The sequence below is a fragment of the Rutidosis leptorrhynchoides genome, chromosome 7 (assembly GCF_046630445.1).
Source record: "Rutidosis leptorrhynchoides isolate AG116_Rl617_1_P2 chromosome 7, CSIRO_AGI_Rlap_v1, whole genome shotgun sequence".
In the NCBI taxonomy this organism is placed as follows: Eukaryota; Viridiplantae; Streptophyta; class Magnoliopsida; order Asterales; family Asteraceae; genus Rutidosis; species Rutidosis leptorrhynchoides.
In genome coordinates, this window is record NC_092339.1 from 247,880,671 (window position 1) to 247,896,948 (window position 16,278).

Consider the following 16,278-nt stretch of genomic DNA (forward strand, 5'->3'; position numbering starts at 1 on the left):
AGGTGTTCCAAAAACGGCTATGGCATCACCCCCAATTGTTCCCAAAAACGGCTATGGCATCACTTGATCAACGTGTGAGTAAAACACGGCTATTACTCACAATCATGTACACAAACACGGCTATGTGCACAATAACTCGGATAATAACGTGGGAGTAAAACACGGCTATTACTCGCAACTATATGCACAAACACGGCTATGTGCATAATTATCAATTGGACAAAACGGCTATGTCCCACAACTATGGTCACAAAAATGGCTATGTGACACCATTAATTAATGTGTGCAAAAACGGCTATGCAACACCTCAATGCTCACAAAAACGGCTATGTGACTCATCGTCAAATAATAGCATTACAATAAATATATCGGGTCCCCAAATCTTAAGTCACATGTAGCGCACAAAATCCGGCTATTGTGTCACTATTCCCAAAGGTGTCCAAACGGCTATCGTCGCATCGATGTGCCCCAAAACTCGGCTATTGTACACATCGCGCACAAGCAAATAAATTATATACATACATGTATAATTATTCCACTCACCTTGAAGTCTTGATGAGAACAAGCCAAATCCGATGATCCGTCAATGAACGTACCTAAATCCATTATCATAATAATAAACAACACAATTAGGGTGGATTACAAACCAACCCATATTGACACCTAGTGCAATATCGACCCGATTGTACTTCCAAGTACAAATCGCGCCCAAATTAACCAATAATCACTAACACAAGTGAGAATGGTCCTAATACGCCAATTAAACCCAATCATAGGTGTTAAACACCTATCTTGCCCATAATGACACTTAAACCCTAATTTTGACCCAAAGGAGTCAACATCGCGCCATTAGCGAGTTTTGACACCAAAACATATTTAACTCGGTTCTATGCTTCAACTTAATCCATTTAAGTTTATAAACCTTATTAAATCGATAATTGGGTCATAATCATCACCAAACCCTAATTTTGACTCAAGTATAAATTAGTCAACCCAAATTCACCTAAAGTGATTCCAACACTTCCATAATCACTAAACCTAGTGATTAAACTCAAGATTAAAGCCTAATCAAGGCCAAATCGTCAACAAACCCAAAACCCGCCAAGTGACAAGAACAACTAGTCACCATAAACCTATTTCATCATCTAAGAGGGTTTCACTTCAAATCAAACTCAAACCCTAACTTGAATATCAAATCTAACAAATGTAATTCGGAGTTTGAACTTACCAATACCACCAAAATGATGCCGTTGACGAGTAGAACAACTTTAAAACCCTAGCTTTGGTGAGAATCCAACTCCTTCTTCTCCAAATCAAGCTCTCTCTCACTAAAAGTGGGTTTCTCTCACTAGGGTTTGAAGAGATTGTTTGTGTGGGTGAGAAATGAGCTCCAATGGAGTTCTAGATCAGTTTTGGTGACCCTAAACCGACCCTAAATGAAAAGACCAAAGTACCCCTCACTTAAGACTTTTAAAAAGGCCGAAAATTGCATCAGACGGGTTTGGCGCGCCGCGCCGAAAGGTGGGGCGCCGCTCCAACCTACAGGTCAGTTTTCAGAAACTTGTTTTGGCCATAACTTTTTGACCGTAGCTCCGTTTTCGATGAATCAAATATTGTTGGAAACGTAATAAGATTTCCTTTCCAATGGTAAGGCTTTGAGACATCAACACAAACTTTATTTGGGGTTGAAAAGATACGTACACACCTTGTCACTTCAGACAACGTCCAGGTTCCTTCGGCGTTCGAGCAAGCAACATGTACACTTCATACACGCATCGTACACCATAAATACATTATGTACAATAAATATTTGGGTCTTACAAGATAGTAGTCTCGTGTGGATGCGGATTTACTATGGCTCGTGTAGTTCGGCCAATCTTCATTGTGGTAATTGACTTTTGGTATTGGGTTAAGGGGTTAACCTTGGGCGTTGTACGCTTTATTGTTATATATATCGTTGTATCATTGTGATGAAGCTAACCCTCCAGGTGTAGCTTGTTGGAGTGGTTCATATCGTCGTTGGTGAACTTACTTGTTGATTATTAGCTTGTTGCTTAGTGATCGTACGGTATGCTTAGCTTAGCTTGCCTTTATGCTTAGATGCTCTGGTATGCGTTATTTGATTATCATTGTGTGGCATGTCCATTTTATGCATATATATGTATGCAGTATATTCTCACTCACTAAGCGTTAGCTTACCGTCTCGTTGTTTACATTTTAATAGATTTGCATGGATACGGTGGCTCGGGTAAGCGTGGGAATTAGTGGACTCGTGTAGTTGCTTTAGAAGATCTTACTTTTGGATTTGATTAGGATTGGGTAGCGTATCCCCAATCACCATGCTCGGTCTTTAGTTTATGTTAAAACTCACATGGTCGAAAACTCGTAATCTTGTACGAAAGTCGTAAAATGGCCGATGTGGACCCGGTGTTGTAAAATTCGGTTTTATCGTGGAAAACTCTTAGTTTTAATTATTATAACATATTGTGAAAGTGTTTTCGTGTGAAAGTGTCGGGAAGCGGGTTTTCCGCTCGCGTAAAATGGTAATGCTGATCAGAATCTTTTAGTTCATTTGGACGCCGTCCAAGGAGCTTGGACACCGTCCAGTCCTTCAGAGCTGGACGCTGTCTAGATATCTGGACGCCGTCCAGATGTACTGTCCCACAAAAAAAATTTTAAGGCGTATTTTTGGTTGGATAACGTGTTGGGTCGTTACATCTAGATCCTGGTATCAGGGTGTAATCTGTTTCCTTTTTGAATATTTATGGATCTGAAGATGGCTTCTTGGAATATTAGGGGGATGAATACTAAGAATAAGAAGAATGAAATTAGGGATTTACTTAAGAATGAGCAGTTAAGTTTAGTTTCTGTGCTAGAAACTCATTTGAACAAGAATACCATTAATGATCTATGTGGTAGCATTTTTGGTGGTTGGAATTGGGTTTCTAATGTTAGCCATAGTCCTAATTGTTGTAGGATTGTAGTGGGATGGAACAGTTCTAAGTTAAATGTTATGGTTCTTCACATGTCTAGGCAAACTATTTTGTGTTTGGTAGAATCTGTGGTTGAACATAGAAGATGGTATTGTAGTATTGTCTATGCTAGCAATAATGGCAAAGAAAGGAAGAAGTTATGGAATGATCTAAATGGTCAAAAAAGTTGTTGTTCACTCAAATCCATGGATTATCATGGGAGATTTCAATGTAACTCTTAAGCTTGATGAACACTCTGCAGGTGGTTCTAGAATGAGTTCTGATATGATTGATTTTAATGATTGTGTTAATAGTTTGGAGGTTGAAGATGTGGGTAGCACAGGTTTCCATTTTACATGGACAAAATCTCTGAAAAACCCTAAGTGTGGGGTGCTTAAAAAGCTGGATAGAATAATGGCAAATGAAGAGTTCTTGAGTAGTTATCAGCAAGCTAGTATTGTGTTTCATCCTTACTTAATCTCTGATCATAGTCCTGCTGTCATGACTATTCCTAAAAGTATTGTTTGTAATTCTAAGTCTTTTAGGTTTATGAATTTTCTTGCTGATAAGGAGGAGTTTTTACCTATTGTTTCTGCTGGCTGGAGTAGAAGAGTGGATGGGTATCATATGTACTTTGTAGTTAAGAGGCTGAAACTTATGAAAAAGGATATGAAAAAGTTGAACTGGTCACAAGGGAATGTGTTTACTAATTCCCTAACGTTAAAAGAAAGTTTAAGAGTGGCTCAAAAAGATGTGGATAATATGCCATATGATGTGCAGGTTAAGAAGATTGCTGTTAATATCCTCCATAAGTACAATGAGGCTGTTAGTGATGAATTAAAAGTGCTGCTGCAGCAAGCTAAGATTAAGTGGCTAAAGGAAGGAGATAAGAATACAAAGTTCTTCCATAGCATTTTGAGGGCAAGGAAAAATAAAAATAGAGTTGATAGTATTTGCAATGAAGATGGGCAGAGGTTTTTTGGGAACCAGGTTGCTAATCAGTTTATATCTCATTTTAATTTTTTTTTTGGGAAAAGCTGATTCTGTTAATTCTCTTGATGGTTATGAAGATATTTTCACAACTAAATTGACTACAGCAGAGGCTTCTATTATGGTGACTGAGTTAACTTATGTGGAGATCAAGCAAGCTCTTTTTGACATAGATGATAATAAGCCAGCAGGCCCAGATGGGTACTCATCTCTTTTCTTTAAAAAAGCCTGGGATGTTATAGGGAAAGATGGATGTTTGGCTATTAAAGAATTCTTCTCATCTGGTAAACTCCTGGGTGAACTTAATGCTACACTTATTGCTTTGGTCCCTAAGATTAGAACTCCTAACAAAGTGTCTGACTTTAGGCTTATTGCTTGTTGATATGTACTATATAAGTGCATTAGCAAGATCTTAACTAATAGAATTAAGTGTGGGCTTGATAAGCTTGTGAACCCTAATCAGAGTGCATTCATTCCTGGGAGATCCATTTATGATAATATCTTGTTGACTCAGAAGCTTCTTAAAGGATACAATAGGGCTAATGATCCTAGAAGAAGTGCACTTAAAATTGACATACAGAAGGCGTATGATACTGTTAGTTGGTCTTTCTTAAAGAAGATCCTGCTCTTATTTTTGGGTTTCATGTTAAAATGGTGAACTGGATCATGGAATGTGTAACTTCTGCTGCTTTTTCTATAGTAGTTAATGGAGAAGCTCATGGTTATTTTAAGAGTTGCAGAGGGTTAAGACAAGGGTGATTGATGCTAAATCAAGTTATTACTTAATTAAGGATCGAGTGCAATAATAAAATAGAGGATGGGATGTTTGATGATTATTTTGGGCCCCGATGATCGTCTTTCACTTTAGCAATCAAGTGATCAACCACCCCAACCCGGTCTTGATTGTCAATTAGCATGATTCATCTTAGCGCGATCTAAAAATCCCTTGGGCAAGATCACAAGTGAAAATCACAAAGGCTTGGGCAAATGGCAGAGAATCAACAACCTATAAATGAGAGGTCATGCTCTCTATTTATAGTATTCAAAATATCCGCGGTTTGCGGATTGCCTAACTATCCGCGGAAACATAGCGGATTAAACCGCAGTCTTTTGTTAATGCGAAAACATAACTGTTGTGCTTATTTTCAGCGGACATTGCATAACTTTGGATTATAATTCGCGTAACTCTGCTTTTAGCCTTTAGCAAATAAAATATACATATACAATGCTATGTATATGATCAAGTCCCCCCAGTTTAGTATGATACATCTCGCATAGCAGATGTATCATGATAAACTCTAAAAATTCGCAGTTGTCATAACCATGACTCGCATTGAGACATTTTCGCTCAACCTTTGTTACCGTTACAGCAAACTAAGTTACCGTTGTTATTCATTATCTAAAATGTTACCGTTTGAATTATCTCAAAGAACAAACAACACAACCAAGTATTACATTTGCATCCCCTATATATATCGTAGACCAAAATAACAAATTTACCACTTGCTTATTCTGAATTACTTCGCAATTAATCAAATTCTCGATTAGCCTTTACAACTTTCTTCTTTATTCACAACTTTACCTTCATTCCAAAAATGAAAATCGACGAGGTTGATAGCAAGGTTAACCTAAAAACCTTGATCACCAAACTATTAACAAGCCCGGAGGCTAAATCGGCATCATCGAAAGAGAAGCAATCCATTCCAATTGTCGACTTAACCTAAAAAAATCTCCTTATACAAAGCCAAGCTCCACCAAGCGACCATTACATACGCAGCCACAATCACAAAGTAAAAAGCTCAAACAACAAGACGCCGTTATTTTCGATAATCCAATTACGCCGGATTACGAAGGGACCAGCAAACTGGTACATCGCGATTATTGTTTCATGTGAATAACATGCATTATTCATTTGTTTCGCTAGCTAACCAATTGCTTTATCTTGCAGGCGATTCCACTGGTGATCCTATTTTTGCGAGCCCAAACACTCTTAATCAGATCACAGAGTTGTTCCGCACTCCACCCGACTCTTACGAGGTGCGGATTGATGGTTTATCAGGATACACTTATGCTTCAGCTGCTGCTGCTCAGGATCAGCGCCAACAGATGAAGTTAGCAATCCCCGGCGAGCTTCGCCGTGAGTTCTCTAAGCTCTCTCCGCTAGATGCGCATAACAGTTTTGTTCAAAATTTCTACATGTTCTTCAATTCTGCATATGATATGATTTGCCGTCAAGAATAGTTTTTCAACATTCTAGAAGCTGAAAAAACAAAATATCACACCGAGAAGGCCAAAACTGCGGACAGAGAGAAAAGCTATGTTGACCTCTCCTACGAACTCACCGCAGCAAAAACCACCGTTGATGACCTGAAACAACAGGTTTCTACTGCGACTAAGAAAGAAAACAATTTTCAAGCCACCATCAAATCGCTATCAGAGGATGTGGCAAAGCTTACAATAGAGCAGGACATCACTCTAGCTTCTAAAGCTTCTGCGGAGCTTGAGTTCACCAGGCTCCGCCAACATCTCCCCGAATTGGCTAGGAAAATTCTCAATTCCAAGCCTGTTTCCACGAATTTTTCAACATTAGCTGCCGCATTAAAACTTCGAGAGAGGGTAGAGTTTATGGACGAGATTGCCATCAACTGCCCACTGCCAGATCCACTACCATCTGCCATTGCTGATCGCCTTTGCTCCTTAGAAGAGGCAAAATCAGCATACGCAGTTGCTCAGCAGGGCATAGCCAAAATTCCCCTCCCTAAGATAACCACAATAAGCGAGCGAGAGGATGTCACTGCAGATGACATCATCATGCTTGACTTAACCAAAGAGTAGAAACTCGCTTTGTATAACAGCACGCAGCTGCCTCTGCGCCATTATTAATAAAAAATTTCTTTTTCTTATATTTGCAAGTACTTTTATCTATATAGCGCTTTCCTTATCAGATATTCATAACACAGACTTGTCCTTTGCAATTTCCAACTTTTACTATTGTGCACATAATAAATGTGTACTTTTGTGAAACAATCTGTATGCGTATATATTTATACGTTATGAATCTTCTAAGTCCACCGTAACAATCCTTAGGCAATCAATTAGCATTGTGAAGCATCTAAGCATTGGCTAAATCAAACACTTAGGATATAAATTCCTTTCGCAATAATTTCTGCTGCCAAAGTGGGCTTTTTCATCACTTTACTATCTAAACCCTGCGAAATATCACAACATTATGAAACAAAGTATAAAACATTTCATAATCATTTGCATTTCACAAGAAAAATTTCGCATATTCTTTCTAATGCCAATTCTGAAATTCTTACAAGCGTGACCAAGACTTGCAAAAAATTAAAAATTAGAAGACATCAAAAGAATATCAACTATAAGCCTTGAAGCAAATTTCACGCATTACGCATATGCACCTTAGCTTACATATAACTTTGCACAGAGTTATGCATAATATCGCTTTAGTAAAACAGCATGCCACACATTAGGTAAAGTTCGCCCATCCACATCCGCGAGCTTATATGAACCTGCTGCATTAATTGCTACAATTTGATAAGGGCCTTCCCAATTAGGTCCCAATTTGCCAAGCTTTTCTGCTCTACTTGCCTCATTATTTCGCAGTACCCATTCGCCTATATCGAAAGACAAAGCTCGTACTCGTTTATTATAATACTTAGCGATCTGCTGTTTATTATTCGCTTCTCTGATAGCAGCCATTAACCTTCACTCTTCAATGAAATTTAAATTTTCGCCCAATGCATCATCGTTTGCTTCTTCTTCAAAGTTAGCGACTCTATGCGTTGGCACGAGAATTTCAGCGGGTATTACTGCCTCAGAGCCATACACCAAACTAAAAGGTGTTTCCCCTGTACTTTTCTTGAAAGTAGTGCGATGTGCCCACATCACATTGGGTAATTCATCCACCCAACCGGTTCGCTTTTCGCATAACCTCCTTTTAATGCCATTTACAATATCACGATTGGTTACTTCGCATAATCCATTAGCCTGCGGATGCGCCACTGACGTAAATTTTTGTATTATATTCAAATCAGTGCACCATGTCTTAAAAGAATCTTTTGCTATTTGTGCACCGTTATCACTAACCAATTCACGCGGAATACCAAATCTGTAAACAATGTATTCCTACACAAAGTTTCACACTTGCACACCAGTGATAGTGCGAACCGCCTTAGCTTCCACCCATTTTATAAAGTAATCAATTGCCACGATTAGAAACTTGACATTGCCCGGTCCCGCAGGAAATGGCCCTGCAATGTCAATAGCCCACTTGTAAAATGGTCATGGTGAATTGTCAGGAATCATATCATTCCTTGGCATTCGATTTTGCGGAGCATGCCTTTGGCAACTTTTACATCTCTTAACAATTTTTGCAACATCACGATACAGGGATGGCCAAAAGTAACCCATCCGCCTAATTCTCGCAGCAATAGTTTTATAGCCTGAATGCAGTGCACAAGAACCGCTATGCACTTCATCGACTATCATTTCTGCCTCAATTGGTCCAACGCATCGCATCATTGGACCACAGTATGACTTACGATATAAGATATCATTTTGAATGATATACATTGGTGCTCGCTCTCTTACCAGGCGAGCTTCGCGCTTATCACTTGGAAAAGTATCATTGCGGATGTAGTGCAAGATTGGCTCCATCCAATTTGGCTGTTCTTCTTCAACAGACGCAACCATTAAGTCATTATCTATTGACTTGTTTGGCAATTCTTCAACCCATACTTATTTTTGAAAATGCGAAAACGTTAAAGCGGCCAACTTACTCAAAGCATCCGCCTTCTTATTTTGACTTCTTGGCACTTGCACAAGTTCAAAATGTTCAAACCGCTCTGTCGATTCTTTTAACAACTGCAAGTATTTCTTGTAACAACCCGGAATTTTCCAACGTTTATTCATTAATAATTATTATTAATACATGCATTTTAATGATTGTATTTTTATACATTTTCTTGTTATCGTATTTGACTTTGCATGTCCCAACTCGTCTTCGTGACACACGTACTTTTCACGAATAATATTTTCGAATATTATTTACATTCATGATTAATTATTATTAATCATTTTAATTAACTAATGCATGTGGTTAATTACTTGGGCCTTATTTATTTAATTACATACTTACTTGGACTTGGGCTTTTATTATTGGAAATGGACTTGGAAGCCCATCCTACTCTCTTAATGGACTTGTAAGCCTATGTTTTATGCTAGTATTACATTAAGATGAAACTTAGATTAATTAGTGAATGAAAGACTAGTTACTTGTATACTTACTACACTTTACCACACCATTTAACTTTAATATCATTTCAAGCTCTCACCATCTCCCCATGTATGAAAGTGCATTTGATTCCTTCCTCTTTTAGCCCCTAAAATCGTCCACATTGACTAGGAGGGAAGAGTTCCATTTTCAAATTATTTTGTTACTTATTTACAAGTATTACTTCCTCATTTCTTCACACACATACTTACACTTTCTCTCATCTTTTTTTTTTCTCTCAAACTTTGTAAGTTACAAACTTTATTTCTCCTTCCTTTTTCTCTTTAAAACTGAAATATATCATCAAACATCATCATCATTTGCTTGTTTTGTTACTTGTTCTTTGTTGTTGTTGTTGTTGTTTACTTACTAGTTGTAAGAATCAAACTCTCTAGTTTATTCTTCGTATTATCTTGTTATTTCAAGAACATACAAGGACCAAGTGAGGATCAAGTTTATAGTTTGATTCCTCCATAACACTTGTTAAAAGAAAGTTCATGAGTTTTAAAAATCATACTTGTGTTCATGTTTGTAAACTTAAGGTTTACTTTCCTAAAAGATCAAAGCCTTGGCTTAAATCTTTCTAAGTATGAATAACCATGAACTTATTACTTGTAGATTTAATTTATTTCTTCATTTTATGTACCTTAAAGTTGTGATGTTGTTAAATTGGTCAAGTATTACTAGTTAATCTTGATCTCATTTTTCTTGAACTAAAAGTTAACTTTATAAGTTCAAGAAAACGGAAGTATAACTTTCTAGTTATAACTTTATATACTTATGTTGGATCTAAGTTTCTATAGCTTATGGTCTTCTAATTTTGTTGTAAATAAGAGCTTACAAGCTTACATACATTTTACTAGTTGAAAATCTAAGTTTCATAACTTATGGTTTCATTAAAGTGTAGATCCAAGTTTTGTAACTTAGGATCTAACTTAAGAACACTAGATCTAGACTTTCTAGTCTAGGATCTTTAAGATCTAGCTAAGATCTAAGTTCTACAACTTAAGATCTTGATTATTTAGTTTACTTTCAAATTTATAGCTTAATATTACTAGTAGAACTCATGTATGTGTCAGATCTAAGATCTTGATGTAACTTTGGTTCATCAAACTACATATAACTCTTAAGTGAGTTGTGCTACATATCTTAGACTTACACTAGTGTTATGAAGGTCAAAACTTGGTAAAGATGATACAAACCCATCAACGAGTTGTACACTTGAAGCTATACGCATCAAGGATCAGAACCGTGATGAGCATCAAGCACCAAGAACCTACCGGAACACCTTTCTTACTGTTTTTGGAACTAATCAGACTAGCTGGGCTACTGTAAAGTTGATTTTCAGATAGTTCGGTTCGAGTAGATGTTTTTCCGTTTAGACCTTGTCTTAATCCGAGTAACGGTTTAGCATCTATGGCCTCCCGAAAGTCACTACACCCTATTAACATTGTGCTAAAATTTCTGACCTACTCGCACTTAAACAGTCACCACGGTCAAACGAAGACGATTTTGGTTCTGAAAATTGGTCAGTACCTAGGGGACTCATATACGGAGCCATGGTCACTGGTCTCACCCCATTTCAGTTTGTATAGAGGTCGTGGCGACTGAACGAAGTCAGCCTTTATTTCAAACCCTAGTCTTGACTTAAAACTTACTTTACGCTTTTTGTTTAATGATGAATGATGATGGTACTTAAGACCTAATTTACATACATTTAAACCTTTGGGAACAATTTACTGAATTAGTAACTTTTGACTTAGGTTGAGGACCTTCCGGACTAACCATTTGCTTACTATTCCCATGTATCGACTTTTACTACTTTCCACTGTGAGTTATAGCATCCCTTTTTACTTTAACTATTTTGGGAACTGAGAATACATGCGCATTTTACGTTTTACATACTAAGCACGAGTACTTAAACTTTATATATGTGTGGGTTATACAACGGCATAAACTTTCCCCTTAGCTCAGTAACGTTTAGTCATTGGTCTTTGAACCGGTGAATGCGAATCTTAGATATGGATCCATATGGTTTGACATCCCCACTCGGGCTAGTAGTGCTAGCTTTTAACGGGTGATTAATACTTCGTAAACTTACGCACTCGCCAAGTGTACTTTTAGGGGGTGTTATTTAGTTTAAGTTAGTTACCAAGTGCTCACGGTTATACATATACTTTTCATACTGTTTTGAAACGCTGTTGAAGCACTGAAATCTCGTGGCCTACCTTACATTACTGTTATACTTAAACTATAGCTCACCAACCTTTGTGTTGACGTTTTTAAGCATGTTTTTCTCAGGTGCTGAAATCTCGTGGCCTACCTTACATTACTATACTAGTCATGCTTTGTAGACACCCGTTGCGCTTATTAGAGATGTCACCGCATGAAACATTTATTTTGCATTCAAACTATGTTACTTTTAAAACAATTAATTTGTAACGACCATTGGGTCACGTACTATTATTGCTTGCTATTCGTAGAAGCATACTTTTGGTTGTTAAACATTTGACGTTGGTTAAAACGTCACCTTTTATCATGAATGCAAACTTATTTTGAAACCGCATATAGTATTTGACCTTGTAATGATCCTGTTGTTGATGATCCATACACGATGGTTTTGTACAGGGCATCACATTTGGTATCAGAGCATTGGTTGTAGGGAATTAGGTTGCATTAGTGAGTCTGGACCGACCCGAGTAGGATTCATTAATAGGACTAATCTACAACTTGCTAGTTTACCTGTTTCTGCGGAACTTGCTGCATGCTGCTGCTTACTTTTACTGCTATATGCTGTATGCTACTATATGATTTCACCACTGCATGCTATTATCTACTTATGATTGCATGATACTTGTCGTTATTGCCATGTTATTTACTGCTATACATGATCTAGACTGTCGTAGTTACTTTGCCTAATACGTGCTTGCTTTATGACTTACTGACATGGAAAAAGTTATTTTTCCTTGTTTAGATGTCGGATATTCCACCTGTTATCATTTTGGAGAGCGACTCAGACTCATCCGCCACCTCGCCTGCCATTGTTGCCGATTCTCAGATCACGTCGTCGACACCCTCCAGCGACTCTGGCGCTTCATCCTCTAGAGCCAGTAGCCATGCACCCGACCCAGTGATCACCTTAGACGGAGCCGAGGATCTACAGGAGATTCCAGCTCCACTTGTCCCAGGACCCTCGGAGCCACATCACCATTCCGGTGGTGCTGTGATTCCCGCGGAACTTGGGGAAGGTCCGGTCCGTAATGAGCATAACCATTGGTGCCGATGCCTTCCTGATGGACGTCTCGTGCCGATCCCGCCTTTGAGATATCGACTGATGATGGCCGGCCGAGCAGAGCCACCCGTGCAGCCACCCCCAGATGATTCCGACGAATCATCATCCGACGACTCATCCTCTGCTGACTCCAGTGACGAGGATTCCGACGAGGATCTCGAGGAAGCACCCGTGCAGCCACCCTCTACCCTGCCGAAGAAGCGGTATCATTTTGACAGTACTATTATTCCTGGGGTTAACAGAGGGAGATCGTCCATTAACGCACAAGGACTGAGGACTAGAATTACCGCCTGTAAGCGGCTTGTGCTGTATCCTGCTGATCCATTCATACGTAAGGCTCCCTGATACGCAGCATCTACTTCTGGTGCCGGACTGTCTGCACCACCCGCACCACCAGCACCACCTGTACCGACTGCACCGCCTGCCCTACCATCTCCCTCTGTCAAGGAACTGACAAGGGAAGTGGAGATCCTCCGTGCTCGTGTAACTAAGCTCGAGGACCAGATGTCCCACATAATGGACATCCTTCACCCACCGTCACCGTAGGATATTTGTAGTAGATTTCATTATGTAATCTCGTTTGTAGTATTATGTTTTACTTATATATTGTACGATCCTATACGGATGTATGCAACTTATTATTAATGAATGGAACTTTGTGTTGTTTAATCTTTGTACGGTGTTCTATTTACGTTATAGTGTGATGACTTTGTGGTATCTGAATCTATTTGCGTTACTTAATTAATATGTGATGTGTTGATTCTATGTTGGTTACCATATACTGTATTACTATTATTTGAATACTGGATTTTGACTTGAGTCAAAATTTTTGTTTAGAACATCAATGGCCAACGGAAGATCAACGCCAACCGCAGTACCGATCGAGGAAATGATCGCTGAACGTGTGGCCGCAGCTTTAGCGAAAAGGAACCCCTAAGCAACACCAGTTAACCAGCCCATTCGTAATGGGTGCACATACAAAGAGTTTCAAAGCTGAAAGCCTCTCAACTTTAGTGGTACTGAGGGGCCGGTTGGTCTCACTAGGTGGTTTGAGAAATTAGAATATGTGTTCCGTCTTAGTAACTGCTCAGAGACAGACAAAACTAAGTATGCCTCGTGTACGCTGTCAGACGGCGCACTAACCTGGTGGAACACACTGGCTCAAGCAAAGGATATTGACAAGACTTATGCTACACCGTGGGAAGAATTCAAGAGGGCCATGATTGAAGAGTACTGTCCCCGAACAGAGATCCAGAAAATGGAGATTGAGTTTGGGCAGTTGAAGGTTGTTGGAAACGATCTCGATGGTTACAACCGTAGGTATCTAGAATTAGCCCTGATGTGTCTTACCATGGTTACCCCGGAGTTTAAGCGCATGGAAAGGTACTTGTGGGGACTTCCTAAGTCCATTAAGGGAAATGTCACCTCATCTAAGCCACCAAACGTCCCGGAAGCAATGCGCATGGCACACACTTTAATGAACCAAATTATCAGCGATGAACCGGAGAAGGCAAAATTCGAAGCGGATAGTAGTGATAAGCGTAAGTGGGACAACAACAAGGGGAGAGCTTATGATCAAACCCCCGCTAAGAGGCACAACGATGGGAGAAACCCCAATCCGAACACCAACATGAACCCTGATATCGCATATTTCATACGCGTTTTCCTTAGCGATATAGGGTACATTTTGGTCCTTTTGGATACGATTTGGTGATATTTTGATAAGAGTTGTGAAAGTTCGAGTTCTAAGACCAAGGAGATGAATTTTGAAGATATTTGATGGTTTTTAGTGATTTTATATGAAAGCAAGTGAAAGGGATTGGTTTGATTCGAGTTTGGTTCGAAAACAGGTGATTTTAGTGAGTTTTCAGCTCCGATTCAGCAAAAAAAAGAGGTCTGGAGCGCCGCTCCAAAAGGTGGCGCGCCGCTCCAATGGGCATAAAAATCAGTTCGACAGTTTTCAGGAATCCAGAAGTCAGATCACAGTTATATGGCGCGCCGCGCAGGGTATCGGCGCGCCACGCGGGTGCCTGGCGCCGCGCCACTTTGAGCCCGGTTCAGTTTTTGTTTCCTATTTAAAGCCCAAAAAATACCCTAACTTGACACTTTCACATCCAGACGATTTCCAGCAGCTTTTTGACGAACTTAGGTGATTTTTGGGGTTTCTCAAGGTCATTCTAACACATCAATCATTCCGGAAACAAGTCTCGATCCGTCTATCAATTAAGAACACAATATTCATTAGGTTTAATTCTTATCATCATTATGAATACCTTTAATTGTTTATTTGTGATTTTTGTTCTAGCCATGATTGGCTAAGCTTTTAATGTTTGTCTAGATTGAATATTTGCATGTGTTTGGATGATACTTTAATGTTATATTGATTAATGCATGATAATTATGAGTTTTGATTAAGAACCATTCTTGTGGGTGTTGATTATTGTTACTAGGTTGATTAGTGAATCTTGTTTGAACAAAGGGAACCCTGTTTCAATTTAGTGATCTAATTTCCAATTGATTTGTCTTAACAGATTGGGTTCTTACTGGACCAAGGGGGTAAACCGGGTAACATTGATTGAACAAAATAGGGGTAAATTATGTGGAGCGAACGAGTAACCAATTGAATCTTAATCTTATAATTAGCTAATTACTAAGTCACAAACGAAAGAGGTCTTTGGTGAAAGGGAACCCTAAGCCAATAAATCCTAGTTTGACGTGTTTGCTAAAAGAGAACTCTGGGTAAACTGACTCTGTAATTGCGTGCATTGATAAATAGAACTAGTGCGTAATAACAAATCATCCAACACTGCGAATAGGAGATCTAGGCGAACATTCTTTTATCTATTGAATTCAAATATCTTTACTTTTTGTTGAGTCAGCATTTATTTTGATAAACTTAAAAATACAAAAATATCGTCTTTTACTTTTAATCAATCTTTGATTTGGCTAATCGTTAAATAGCCACAAAACAAACTATCTCGTACTTTCGATTTTTATAGATTAACTTAGTTTACTTTATTAGTTGCAATCTTAATTCTCACGTTAAAACTGTCCTTGGAACGATTTCGGAATTACCAATTTTATACTATTACACGATCGGGTACACTGCCCGTTAGTGTGTAGTAATCATTTAACCGGCATTTTTCCAATATAAATTATAGACACAATAATACACATCAAGTTTTTGGCGCCGCTGCCGGGGACAGTTGTGTAGAAAATTAAAATTGTTATCTAATTGTTCTTAGTTTAGTTTAGTTATAGTTTATTATTTCTTTTCATTATTCTCAGTTGAATCGGTGCGTTTAATCAGTTGTTAGTTGTGATTTCGCAGATAACATGTAGTGCATGCCACATACGCGTTCTTCTAATTCTCCGATTTTTCAACCATTTGCAGAACCCGAAAGAGAGTTATTCAGAGCTTTAAGTCAAGAGCATTAGTCTACAGTGGATTCATCTTTTTCTTCAAGTGCTAATATAATTAATTTGGGAAGTAGTTCTGAGACTGTGGTGCCCGATACACCACCTGAAATCAGAGAAGAAGAAGAATCTTACATTTCATTAGATCTTTTCGAGACTGAAGATATGGCTGACCAAGAACAACCACCTCGTCCTCAGACTATGGCAGAAAAGTTGAAGGCCACACGAGGGGGCCAAGGCAATTCGATTACTCAACCGAACATCACTCAGCCTTTTCAAATTACAGGGCCGATCCTGAGTTTGATTTCTTCTGA

At 38.7% G+C, this 16,278-nt stretch overlaps 1 protein-coding gene across 1 annotated transcript in view; it reads left to right on the forward strand.

The window, feature by feature from the left end:
- The window catches only part of LOC139859941 (uncharacterized), a 30,517-nt gene extending 26,173 nt beyond the window's left edge, over nt 1-4,344 (forward strand). The window contains exons 2-4 of the mRNA XM_071848721.1: nt 2,777-3,149; nt 3,235-3,921; nt 4,010-4,344. Of these exons, the coding sequence (XP_071704822.1) occupies nt 2,777-3,149; nt 3,235-3,921; nt 4,010-4,344 (1,395 nt within the window). The remainder of the gene's footprint in view (nt 1-2,776; nt 3,150-3,234; nt 3,922-4,009) is intronic.
- The last annotated feature ends 11,934 nt before the right edge of the window (nt 4,345-16,278 follow it).